The sequence below is a fragment of the Gossypium arboreum genome, chromosome 7 (genome assembly GCF_025698485.1).
Source record: "Gossypium arboreum isolate Shixiya-1 chromosome 7, ASM2569848v2, whole genome shotgun sequence".
Taxonomy (NCBI): domain Eukaryota; kingdom Viridiplantae; phylum Streptophyta; class Magnoliopsida; order Malvales; family Malvaceae; genus Gossypium; species Gossypium arboreum.
In genome coordinates this window covers 94,476,544-94,490,226 of record NC_069076.1, presented here as the reverse complement: position 1 = coordinate 94,490,226, position 13,683 = coordinate 94,476,544, and the positions used below count along the sequence as shown (strand labels likewise).

General features: G+C 33.9%; 1 protein-coding gene across 1 annotated transcript; it reads right to left on the bottom strand.

Annotated features, from left to right (window-relative positions):
- Positions 1–3,515: 3,515 nt before the first annotated feature.
- Positions 3,516–5,820, bottom strand: LOC108486478 (putative transcription factor bHLH086). Its single transcript, XM_017790547.2, has 5 exons — positions 5,265–5,820; positions 5,084–5,185; positions 4,366–4,431; positions 4,186–4,251; positions 3,516–3,824 (listed from the first exon to the last, which is right to left on the bottom strand). Exons 1-5 carry the CDS (start codon positions 5,790–5,792, stop codon positions 3,705–3,707), a joined length of 882 nt encoding a protein of 293 aa, XP_017646036.1. The 5' UTR covers positions 5,793–5,820; the 3' UTR covers positions 3,516–3,704.
- Between the last annotated feature and the right edge of the window lie 7,863 nt (positions 5,821–13,683).

Sequence of the window (13,683 nt, the reverse complement as noted above, 5' to 3'; positions counted from 1 at the left end):
CTAAATTCGGCCTAGAAGTTTAAGTCGAATCTGGACAAGTTACACCAATGTATTGAAAACTTATTATAGAAATTATCCAGAAAACATTCAAAAATTTACTTGATTCGTGGCGGAAAATCTTTTCAGAGTTTAACACAGAAAACTAAAATTCGTTTTGTCGACTTGAGTGATTTTATAGTTTCGCATTAAAAATTATCAGCATTGACGAATTTAGCAAAAACCAAGACGAGCTCAGAAACACACTACAAACCCAAAAGATCAAAAGCATTTTTACATTTTTGGAAAACGATCCGAGCTCCTACACGTCGTCCGGTCCTAAATCAGAGGCTTACCTGAACACACAAATACAAAACCAAAAGGTGAGCTATAAGGCCTAGTGTATAACCAACATTAATTACAATTAACAAAACATAATATACAAATCAGAATGACACAGAGAACTTAATAGCGAGTATAAGACCAGAACGAAACATACATGAATTTCACAGAGGTTGCCATCATGCTAATATAACAGAACAACACAAACCCACCAGAACAGGACAGAGCAGAACATGACAAAATAGAACAGAGCAGAGTAGAATGGAATAGAGCAAAACTGAACAGAACATAACAGAGCAGAGCAGAGCAGAATTGAACAGAGTTACGCAGAGAATGCATGTTTATGCAGATGCGATAGTTTTCAAAACATATCAGAATGCAGATTTATCAGAAAACATCCTATCCAACTCCGATTAGAGCTGATCATGGGTTCGGCGGCCCGGTCCGGCCCGGCCCGAAGGCCCGCCTGAAAAATGGGAGGGTTTGGGTAAAAATATAGGCCCGAAAAATGGGCTTGGGTAAAAAAAGAGGCCCGTTTAGAAAATGGGCCAGGCCTCAGGTAAGAGTTTTTGCCTGCCCAAATTATATATTAACATATATTTTTATTTCATTTTTAATCATTTTTAATTTTTAATATAACCATTTTTTATTATATTTTTAATTTGTGTATTGTTTTAAGAATTATTTTAGTATCATTTTTATTTGTTTTAATATTTGTTTTTATGTTTTTAAATATATTTGATTTATTATATTTTTAAAATTTTTTATTTAATGAAATAACAAAAAAAATTTAATATGGGCCGGGCAGGGCTCGGGCTTAGCAATTTTATTTCTGGCCGGGCTTGGACAAATTTTTAGGCCCATATTTGGCAAGGCGGGGCCGAGCCTAGTAGATGGGCCTAAAATTTTGTCTAGGTCTGGCCCGAACTCGGCCCGGCCTGGCCCATGATCACCTCTAACTCAGATACACACCAAAATAGAGTTCCCCCCAGAACTCATCCAGCCAAATCACAGAAATAGATAACTGTGGATAGTGCCACCAGAATTTTGCAATTAAAACTGCCATATCAAATACATGTGGTCAAGCCACTTTATTACAGCCAAGCTGCCAGAATAGAAACATGGTTAAACCACCAGATAATATAGATAATCAAACTTCCAAAAACTTCCTCCTTTTACATCATCCCAAGTCCCATGCAATGTGTCATGGCATGCATATACAGAAGCAGAGTGATAAGCATGTAAATCATGCTATCGTACAGTAACAAAGTCAATAGGCATGGGAGTTCATGCGTTATAAAGTAGATTTATCAAAACTTAACAAATAATATTAGATTTGTCATGAAGTCACATGCCTAGTTATAAATTAGAATCAGTACCAATCAATTTAACATATTTGGATATCATATGTTCTTAAGCAACAGAGTTACGTAAAGGCATACCTATAAAGTTAACAAAATACAGATCGTACCTAGATAATTCGCACACATTAGACAATAACACACTACGTCCTGATAGGTCCTACTTACTTAGGTTCAAACATAGCAGACATACGTATAGATCACAAGTTGCTCATCATCAGATCATCAGATATCAAGTTATATAGCCTAATTTAGATCATACGGATCCTACAGTAGGCTTGCGTTTGTTTTGAACGACGCTTGTGGCCCGAGGGAAAAATTCCAAATCTTGGTCCATGTGACCGTACGCTTTCACACGGCTTGGATAACTAGCTCGTGTGCCTCCATACGGTCTAGCACAAGCTTGTGTGCTTGCCTGTGTGTCTCACACGTCCTGACATACGCCTATGCCACCTGCCCATATGGTCTTAATCTACAATCATGAGTTATACAGCCTGGACACATACCCATGCCATTGGCTCGTGCGAACCCTCCATAACACATAACCACACACGGCTTGAGCACACACCTTTATGCCAAGTCGTGTGCCTCCAATTTTCATGGACAGTGAGTTACACGACCTAGCACATGGCCGTGTAGCTCACACAACCTACCACACGGCCTGGTACACGGTCATGTGGTTCACACAACCTACCATACGGCCTGGCACATGACCATGTGGCATCGACAATCAATTTTTCGATGAATAAACTCGAAACGGAAGTTGGGTTATCAGTACCCACCAGATACGATTTTGACGTGAAAGTAACAGAGATAATTCTCATATCTAAAATAAGGTTACAGTAACCAAATCAGACAATCAAACCAGAACAAATCACTTGAATAACATCCAAACCAAATCTATGTCAAAGAACTTTCGACACAACACTCCAAATCGAAACTTACCAGCAATGAACAGCGGACACGCGATTCCTACATTGTTGAAGGAATGCTAGATGTCGCTCAAACCTCTCCTGATTCAAACAACCAAATAACAAAATCTCAAGGCCTTGCTATGGAATTCAAAGACCGACAAAAAACCACACACTAGCAACATAGGCAATTGGCTCTTACCGACGCTAAGGACGGAACCACGAGAAAAGGTCGAGCCCCATACGAATTCACGCCCAATAGCAAAACAAAGGTAATTCGAAAGTAAAGAAAAACCAAAAAGAAAAGAAACAAAATGAAGGAAAAACGTTTTCTTTTTGTCCCAGAAACAAAGAGAAGGGAGTTACCAACCTCTTAATTAACTAAATTAAAAAAAAAACTATATTGATTTACGGATTAGTATAAAAATATTCTCATTACGCACGCAGAGATTCAAACACAGAACCAAGGGGTATATAGAAGCTTAACCAGTGAACCAACAAACTTATTTTTAATATCAGTTGACTGAATTTAACTTATAACTCACATGTCCAAAGATAGGGATTTAGTCAAAAGTAGCAAAATTTCAAGAGATAGGATTCAAACCCAGAACCTCACATACATAACTAGAACACTTAACCACTGAACCAAATAAATTTACTTATCAAAATTTTCTAAAATCTAAACTTAGGATCGAGAGATATCTACTCTTGATCTCAAAACTCAAATTCTTCTAACCCAATTTTTAGGATGTTACAGGACAAAATGCAATTTACCGCAAGAGCTTCCATGATACTTATACCAACTTGTAGAGTTTTTTTTTCTTCAAAAATTACATATATTTTTCATTGTAACAAAAAATCTAATATTCAAATTATCGATTCATTCAGATGTAAACAATTAGTACCTTACATATAAAAAGACAGATTTTCAGTGAAATGAAACTAAGATTATAAGTTGGAAATCTTAGCTCAAATTAGATAATTAAGAAATGAAAATATCTATTACAAGATCTTCAAAAGAAAAGAAAAATGATTTACTATACTATCTACTCAAGTTCTCCTTTTCTTTTTTGTTTAATTAAACACCAGTAACATTAAAAAAAAAAAAAGGCTTTTAGCTTGAATTTATATCTTTCTTTGATGATGAGAGTATAGCATCAATGGCTTCTCTAACTTGTGAAATATCAGGTGCTTTCCCTCCTTGAACTGGCCAAAATTCATCTGTTGCCAACACCTGCCCATCAGAGTTAACATTTACTTAATAAAAATATCTTAAAAATTATCATTTTTCAATTGCAGTTCAATTCTAAACAAAAGATTTCATTTACAGTATCATAAAATTTTTTAGATGTTAACTTTGCTAAACAATAAATGTTAATTCTATTCCAATTTAGCCTTATTTGATTCTTTTTAATAATATAAAGATAAAATTGATCCGTTGAATAATAGAGAGACTAATTTGATTAAGTTCCTATAATAAACCTATCAGGTATATTCACCCATATATATCATAAAATAACAAAGCCTTTTGAGTAAAATTGCCATTTATGATAAGCCCTATATGATGAATAGAAAGCTGAAGATCTCCCTCTCACCTTCACTTGTAATTGAAGGAACTTGACATAGCTAATTGCTTTCTCCAGCATGGTTACTAGATCAACCTGTGGAGCAAACAAATTTATAAACATGCATATAATTAATTTCCAATTTTAACAAATAAGTACAATGGGAAAATATATATTTGTTTCAGTTGTAATTAATAATTAATTGCTTACCTTGGAACCATTAGGCACTAGTTCTTGTAGTATCTTCAACCGCTCACTGATCCTCTCACGTCGATTCTGTATATTTACATCAAAAGCAATTTCTCATAGTTAATTTTCCCTCTTGATTTTGGTTGTTTTCCTATTAATAAAAAAGGGTTAATTCAACATGACATCCTCAAATTATGGTTTATATTTTAAATTAATCCTTGAACTTCAATGCGTTGTAATTGAGTACTCAAAATATCATTATTGTATCAATCATATCTTTCTGTTAGCCTAACTATTAGCTTGGATATTAATTAATAGCTCAAATCTAATATGGAATATGTTTAAAACAAGTGAATCATATTATAAACATTTGCGTACCTATTGCATGGAAAACTTGGAATTGACTTGTTAAAAAGAGAAGAAAATTTCTCTTGAATTTTATTGGTATTGTCTATTTTTTTAACCGGTTAGATCTAGAGAATTCATGTAGTAAGTACACGTGTTTATAATTTAATTCACGTGCTCTACATATACTCCATGTCAAATTTGGATTAGCATTTAATATCTAAATAGAAACTAAAGTGATAGAAAGACGTGATTGATACAATACTCTAATATGTAGATGACTCGATAGGAATGTTTTAGAGTTTGAGATCAATTTAGAATTTCGAGGGTAGTTTAGGGATTCTTAGTGGAATTATACCCTTAAAAAACAAGTTTCAATGCATGTAAAGCAAACCTTGGCTGCAATACTTTGAGGATCCTTTGAAGGACCGGACTTTGATTTAGCCCTCTTAGCTTCATTGCTACATTGTTTCTTCAAAGCTTGAGTGCTATCTCCCTAAAAAAAAAAAACACAATTTTATCATATGAATTGTGTTTTAATTACTTGGATTGAAACGGAAAAGAAGAAACGGTACCGTATTCAGACGCTTAACGCCGGCAACTCCTGGTGACCGTAACTCCGGTATACTATCAGCATCCATTGCTGATTCAGAGTATAACCAATCTCCATTGTTCTCTTTCGAGCTAAAATTGCTAGCTGTTTCAAAGCAACTAAAATCTTCCACCAAGCGAGGGTCCCACATAGAATAATTATCTTTGTGACTTGCTCTTTTTAAGTAAGTACCGCTTCGTGGAGCCTTCTCGTTTTGTTCAAAGCTAAGAAGAGATCCATAATTAGTCCCATGATGATATTGATGAATGAAGTTGTCGTACATTGAACTGCCTTTGAAGTTTATCAATGAATGAACTTCCTCATGCGGTGGCCGGAATACGAAACTGTCGGAATCAATACTACGCGGAGAGGAAAATGAGGAACTAGTCATCGGAAAGTTGTTGACACCACCGCCAAGCTTTTTCAAGTGATCATCACCACCTTCATCAAAGTTTCCATTATTGAAAGCTGAGGTTTGAAGTGAGCAAATAGGGTCCTTGGCTAGTGCCATTATGATAGTGAAAAAAAAAAAGGGGTTGAATGACAACTTCCCTAGAATGCCTATATATATATATATCTAAAAATTCAAACATATAAATTAAATATTAATTTCGGTCCATTCATCAAAAATCCTCCATCATGACTTGGATTTTGAATTAGTTTCCAAACTTTAAAATATTTTAATTAAGTCTATAAATTATTAATATATACATTAAGTCTTTCCATCAATCTAACAATTAGCTTGAACGTTAAATGCTATTCGAATTTGACATCAAGTATATTTAAGTACATGGATGAAATTGTATATAAAAATGCACCTACTGCATAAATAAATCGAACCTAACGTGTTAAAAAACCAAAAAGAAATAATCTTATTTTTTATTGATATTATCTTTTTAACATGTTAGATACAAATTGTTTGTGTGATCAATACACATGTGTTTACAATATAATTCTCCTATATTAAATATGCCTAAATTCACAGCTAGACTAACAGAATGATCTGGTTAATATAATACTAATACTTTGAAGATTTAATTACAACGTTTTGAAATTTAATGACCAATTTAGAATAGAGTAATAATTTATGGACATTTTATGAAATTAACCTCTCTAAGATGGGCTTTAATGCAATATTTAAACTATAGATGGGAATCGAAAATACTTGGGTTTTTTTTTTCTCCTTATGGGAACAAGAAACACAGTATTAAATATTGCTGCAATTTCACAGATGTAATGAACTAGCAAATTATATACACATATATATAATATTATATAATATGATTGCATCGGGATTGTTAGCTGGCAGAGGTTGATCGAAGATTAAATGGAAAAACAAAGGTAGAAAAAGAAAATCGAATTAAAAAGCAGCATAAGGATCGGCGGAAATTTCTCCCTGCCCACATCTCTCAGATTCCCCCCATATTTATTGTTATATGAACTATTTGCTTCATACACTTGAAGAAAATTTTAGCTTTTTGAGGTTGCTTCCTACGTTGTTTCACTTCTGCATGTGGGTTTTCTACTGGTTTTTTCATGGTGGCTTTGTAAGTCAAATCATGGCCATCTATTCTATTGTCTGGTACTTTAATTGATTATTTAGCATTGATCTGGTTCCAGTGTCTCAAGATTTTGTTCTTCTACATCTGGAGTTTTTTTTTTTAAGTAGAAATTAAGGGACACTAGTCGGTTGGGTTAAAAATCTAAAATCAAATTTAGTTGATTAATTCATACTTTAATTCGAACTGACTTAACATTCATCAATTCTATTGATTCTTTCTAAAGAAAAAGAAGTCAGTTTAATGAATTAAGTAGGTTAAATCGATTATCTTCCACTTATTTCCTTCCACCTACGACTGGTTAAACACAAATTAAAGTTGATTGGGATTTTAATTTGAAATTATGTTATAAAATAAGTAGGTTAAAAAATTGAAAAGCCAACTTAATTAATCAACCACTTACTTTTTTGGACTTAATTCTTAATTCACCTAACCTAATGGCCAGTTCAAAATTTTTTTTAAATAAATTTTGGTTAACACGAATTTACTATTATAACCAATAAATTTTTTATACAATACCTATTTTTATTCATAATTCTTAAACTCTTAAATTACTCGGAACCTTTTAACACTAATTATAAGGCTGACACGAAGTCCTTTTTATCTATTGTAATGGAAACGGTGCATTTATTGCAAGTAATGAGATGTAAGAAATGTTAATTCAATTTGTATATCCATTATTAAGTAGTAACTGTACCTTTTGTGAACCCAATGAAAATCATCCTCTCCACATGTTTTGTTGGATGGTCTATAGGGGGGAAATTGCATAAAAAGCAAAGCTGGCCTTGTGGGGAAAAATGAACACAAAGAGCAATTCCATGTTTTTAGGAGAATTGTTTGCTGTCCTCGTACCATGAATTTTAAGAGCTTTGCATGTCTTTGAATATCATCCACAAGAATTCACTAAAGATTATGCAAACTAAATCATCACGTGATTTGAATAGTGAGGGCATTGATTTTAGACGTAATCTTTTCTTACAATTCCGTTTGTACAAGCCCAATTTGTGGGCCCATATAACCTCCAGACCCAAACCCAATAGACCATTTTCTAGCCCAAAACCTATCTTCTAACCCACAAAGCCCAAACTATTTTTACCCAAAACCCAATTACAAAGGAAACCCTAGCCCAATACATTAAAGAAAAATATGGTAAAACCTAAAACCCTAGCCGTTCAGCCACTTGCTCCCTGTCCCATCCACCACCGCCTCTGCTCCCACCGACAGGTCAAGTCCACCGCCACAAACACCTGCAAACATTAATAAAGAAGGGACAGAAAGTAGAAAAGAGAGGCATGTAATGGCTATAAAAAGCCAAGCAAAAACCATTGTTTTTTTCTGCAAATCTTGATATATACAAACAAAGCATTCAATCTTTTTAAGCAAAGAAAACAACAATATTAGCCATCAAAAAATAAGAGAAACGGCATCAAAATAAACCCAAAGCCCTCAGAAACAGAAGCCATAGGCCTAAGGTGATTCGCTTTATTTTTCTTTTTTTCGTTGTTATTTCATAACCGAATCTACCTATTATATACCCTTATATGTATAAATATACAATATAAATAAAAGAAACACACTTTAAAACAAAAACAAGGAAAATTTTTACCTCCGACCGCCGTACACGGCGGTCGTCGGCGCCGGAGACGCGACGGAGGACGATGGCAGCTCGCCGGATTGCTGACCGAGCTTGAACCTGCAGAGAAAACAAAAAAAGGGCTTACTTTTTTTTAGAAACAAATAGCAAAAAATGATTTCAAAGGCTAAATTTTAACTTATATAAATGTTACAAAACGACGTCGTTTTGCTCGACACCCATAAGCCCCAAAACGACGCCGTTTCGCTATACCCGACCCGAAACTCGACCGCTCCACAGAAGGATCCGCGTGTTTTTTCTATTTGGGACAATTGCGTATGCAGTCCTTCCACAATTTTTGTTGATTTTAATCAGGTCTTTTCATGTCTTTAAATTTAGCCTTGTAATTTCAATTTTGCTTCAATCTAGTCCTCTGCCCGTTTGAAGGAGGGATATTTGAACGGCGTCGTTTAGAAAGGTTGGATTATTTGCTCCTTTAGGCTCTCCTGTTTGCTCGCGTGTTCAAATCAGTCCCCCTTTCTTTTATTTCTTTTAAATTCGCCTCAAAAACTCTATTTTCAATCCAAATTCGTCCATTTTTTTATTTCTATTTTAACTTTAATATTATTCATAATATTATATTATATTATTATTATTATGCTTGTATTTTTACTTATTAGCATCCTATCATTATCATTTTACTTAATACTTATGTGTGTATATATATATGTTATATAGTATTATTAATAATTTAATATTATTATTTTATTAATGTATTTTATATCATATATGTATTCTTTTAATGTATATACATTATACTCCATATTAAGCATATATGTATTAGTATTATTACGAATATTTATTTTTAAACATTATGTATATATATTTTTTATGTACATTATGTATATATTTTAATATATTATGCGTATATTTTGTTTTGTATATTACGTTTATATTATGTATATGCTTTTAATATTATTATATACTTATTTTTATTTTTATTTTTAATATATATTATATGATATTATTAATTGTTTTTCTTTTCTCTTTTGCATCATTATCATTTCTAATATACATGTCGTCAGTATATTCCTTTACATATATTATGTATATATCGTTAGTATTATTAGTTATGTGTATTTATCCCATTTCATGTACACATTATGTATACACATTCAATATTATCATATATTTAATTTCAATATATATTTATATAATGTTTCTTTATTATTATCATTATCTCTCTATTGTTACTATTATTATTACACCTTCCATTATCATCACTATTGTATTATTACTTTTATAACATTTTTATATATAATTATCTATACGCCATTGCTTTTATACTAACTAATAATATATATATATATATATATATACACATTTTTTGCATACTTATTTTGCTTATATATATCATTACTCACATTATTATCGTTTCATCATCTATTTATTTATATATTTGTAAATTCTTTCAAACCTTAAATTATTCATTATTTGTATCATCATTATTATTATTACTAACATATATATATACTATGTAATTTTTATTATATTACGTATACATTGGTATATACATACCATGCATATGTGTCTTTTAATATCGTACTATTATTATTATGTATATATATATTCCTATATTCTTATCACTTCTATTATTACGTAAGTACTTTAATACATATATATATTATTATTATCGTTTTGTTATCATTGTCATTTTATTTTGTCATTTTTATATTTATTTATTTATTAATTTACTTGCGTATTCGATCATTTCATTTTCCTCATGCGCTTGTTTACTAGCCCTGTTGTTATTTCACCTTTCATAATTGCTCGTATTGTTATGTTTGACACTGTCACGCTTATTATTACGTATTAGCATCGTAATTTGCTTTTATATTTTACATCATGTTTTTTTTATTCGACACCTTAAAATAATCCTTTCATAAAAGTGATATTCTGTATTTAGCAATTCGAGACAATCGTGCCCTAACTTACTGGGTTTCGATTTTTCTCATATAACCTAAGTCACGGAATATTCTTTTAAATCACTATACGAATTTTAAAAATGCTCATTTTCGGGGATACGAGGTGTGGTACCCTAACTTATCGGGTACGACATTTTGTTACCTCGAAATAAGATTTTTTTTTTGCAAATAAAGGTAATATTCGGTGTTCGAAAATTCGAGGAAACGCGCCCTAACTTACTGGGTTTCAATTGTCTTCGTTCACTCTAACTAACCGAATGTCCTTTTAAAAGTTAAAATACATTAATTTTAAATAAAAGGCAAGCTCAGTCTCAAAGTTCGAGATGTTGTGTCCTAACTTACTGGGCATGATATTTTATTACTTCGAGATAAGAGAGTCATTAACATCCGATTTAATTTATTCAATCATTTTTAAATTAGCATTAATACAAAAAAGGATCGTATTTTAAATTCTTTTAAGTTTTCAAACTTTTGACACTAAGACACTAATTAATCAACTAGGTACCAATTTTGGGTGTATCGAGGGTGCTAATCTTTCCTCGTGCGTAACCGACTCCCGAATTCATTTTTTTGATTTTCGTAGACCAAAAATTATTGTTTTAGTAAATCTTAATTTTTATTAAAATGATTAATTTAAGGTGATCCAATCACACCTCATCAAAAAGGATTGGTGGCGACTCTTGTTCTTTCATTTTCAAATCCAAGTCGATTCCCGTCGTTTTCAAAAAATGGTTACGACAGCTTGGTGACTCCATTGGGGACACCATAAGAGAGTCAAGCCACAAGTTGATTAACTTTTGTCTTTTTATCGAAAATTGAAAATTTGGTTTTGAAATACAATCCTTTCATTGCATTTCATCAGCTATTTTTTGTGGTATATGATACAATACCTGCTGCATTGGTTCGAGTCTTTAAATAGTTTTGCATATTGCATTGCATGATCGCTGTGGTCACACCTCTTTAAGTGGGAATAAGAAACTACTATTTCGTGAGGTTTTCACCTCCGTGTGGGATAGTGGATCGCTTTCGGGATACATCCGTATCTATGTCTTCGTGAGATTTTCATCTCCGTGCAGCCATAGGGAAATGTATTCCCCTGAACTGAACTCGGTCTGTATGAGCCTATAATGGGTGAAGATCGAGGAATCTGCTGGTTCAGGTACCCTTACTCTAGAACCAAACCCCATGTAGCGAGCCTTAAGAACCCACCTTAGGTAGAGCCACTCCGAAACCCTAGTGGTTACCTGAGCAAGTGCTATATTTATTATTCTTTGTTTGCTTTGAACTGCGTATGAAATACTGACTTGCTTTGTTTTACTTTGATTGTATTTGCATGTCATTTTCATCAAAAAAGGTGTTGATTCGCATTCAGTTCTTAAATAGATAGCTTATAATGGAAAAGGGGTTTTTTGATAAAGTAGAAGACAACACGGCTGTCCGGATATGGGCTGAGACAACACAACAAGAGAAAGGTGACAGTCTTACCGAGGGATACGTGTCAGAGTTGTGGGATTTTACTCAGATCAGCGTAACTCAGAATAATCTCCAAGAGATGAAAGAAACTTGGGGTCAGTGGGATGACGAGGTCAAACAGCTATTCTATTGTCATTACTATGATTTACCTTATCTACTCGATGTCAAGGTAGATGAACACATTTGAGTTGGCGAATTTATTCCATTGCGAAGATTGAGTTGACGAATTTATTCCGGACGCCATAGCGTCCCAACATTTGCAAAAAAACTAATGAACATCACAGGGATGAGCGAACAATGGGTTACAACCCAGATCAAATAAAAAGGAGATTGTAAATGCATTCCTTGGAAGAACCTGAGGGATCTAATCTTAGCGCACCTCGATGTGAAGAAAAGAGTAGATGTCTTCGCCTTGAGCATTTATGGACTGGTTATCTTCCCCAAAGCCTTGGGGCATGTAGATGAGGCAGTTTTCGATCTTTTTGATAGGCTTAGTAAAGGGACCACACCCGTACCTGCAATCTTAGCTGAAACTTTCAGATCACTAAATGCTTGTCGAAAAGCGGGTGAAGGGAGATTTATCGGATGTGCACAGCTCTTGCTATCTTGGTTCCACAGCCATTTTTGAAAAGTGGAAAAGGTCTCGTATTGTATCTTCTCTGAAAATTACTCTCCACTGAAAGAGTTAGTGGCTACACCGAGGCGAGATGATGTTACAGAAGAAAATTGGATGACGGTTCTCCAAAATTTGCAAGAAGAAGACGTTGAATGGAGAGCCCCGTGAATGGTTCCTGATGAAATATTATACCGATGCGGAGATTTCGATTGGGTTTCCTTGTTAGGAGTATGGGGAGCTGTAGGATATGCTCTTCTGCTTGCATTAAGACAGTACAGATCCAGACAGTTTACACCACCAACATACGGGTTAGCCCAGTACGAGTTCGTGTTCACAGGGAATAATTACAAAAAGAAAGTTCGCGAGATATCAAATGCCTGGAACCAGACTCGTAAAATGAAAAAGTTTGCTGCCAATCCCATGACTACTCTTGAGTATGACTGATGGTGGAATCAGAGGATTAACGACAACATCCCTACATCAGATCAAGGGAATCCTCAGTCAATAGAAGAACACTTGAAAATAATCCCATCTGAGCTAGAAATCATTAGGCAAGATTTCGAGAGAAAGAGTCTGGAGCTAGAAAAAAGGATCGAGCAGTTGGAAGAAGAAAAGATGCAGTTAGGGTTAGATGTCGATGTCCAGAAACTAGAAGCTGAAAGACTCAGAAAAGGGAAAAAAAAGGCTGAAGAGGACTTAGACAGTTTGAAAACGGACTATAAGAAGCTGCGTAGATCAATGAGAATCGCTAGGTTAGGAAAAACATCAGAACAGTGGCGACAAGAAGTTAAAGAAGAACAAAGCAAAGCCAACCAATGGGAAGAAAAATTCCGGGATGCTTAAGTTTGAGAAGGTGCTCTGAAAATAAGTTTGGTAGAAAGCCAAAATGAGAAGGAAAGGTTAAAGATTCGGGTATCAGAGTTAGAGAGGTCTTTGTATCAGTGTCGCTCGCGTAACTCTGTAGTCGAGTTGAAAGCTAGTTAGAATAGAATCGAAGAATTAAAAGAGAATATAGAAGAACTCAAAACAGCGCTGCAAAATTGTGAACTTCAGATAGAACTCCTCGAGGTAAATAACGAGCGATAGAAGGAGCAACTTCATCAATCTCAAGACCAAGTCAGGAGCAGGAACTACGTCATGGGCGAAGCTTTGACTCAAGTGCAAGAGGTGGCTGATCACTTGCAAACATTAGCAGT

Bases quoted from the DNA above. Each gene is read 5' to 3' on its own strand.
- LOC108486478 (XM_017790547.2), bottom strand. From the start codon at position 5,792: ATGGCACTAGCCAAGGACCCTATTTGCTCACTTCAAACCTCAGCTTTC. The intron at 4,432-5,083 runs GTTTGCTTTACA...GTAAATATACAG, and splicing joins CTCAAAGTATTGCAGCCAAG to AATCGACGTGAGAGGATCAG. The intron at 4,252-4,365 runs GTAAGCAATTAA...TTTGCTCCACAG, and splicing joins TAGTGCCTAATGGTTCCAAG to GTTGATCTAGTAACCATGCT.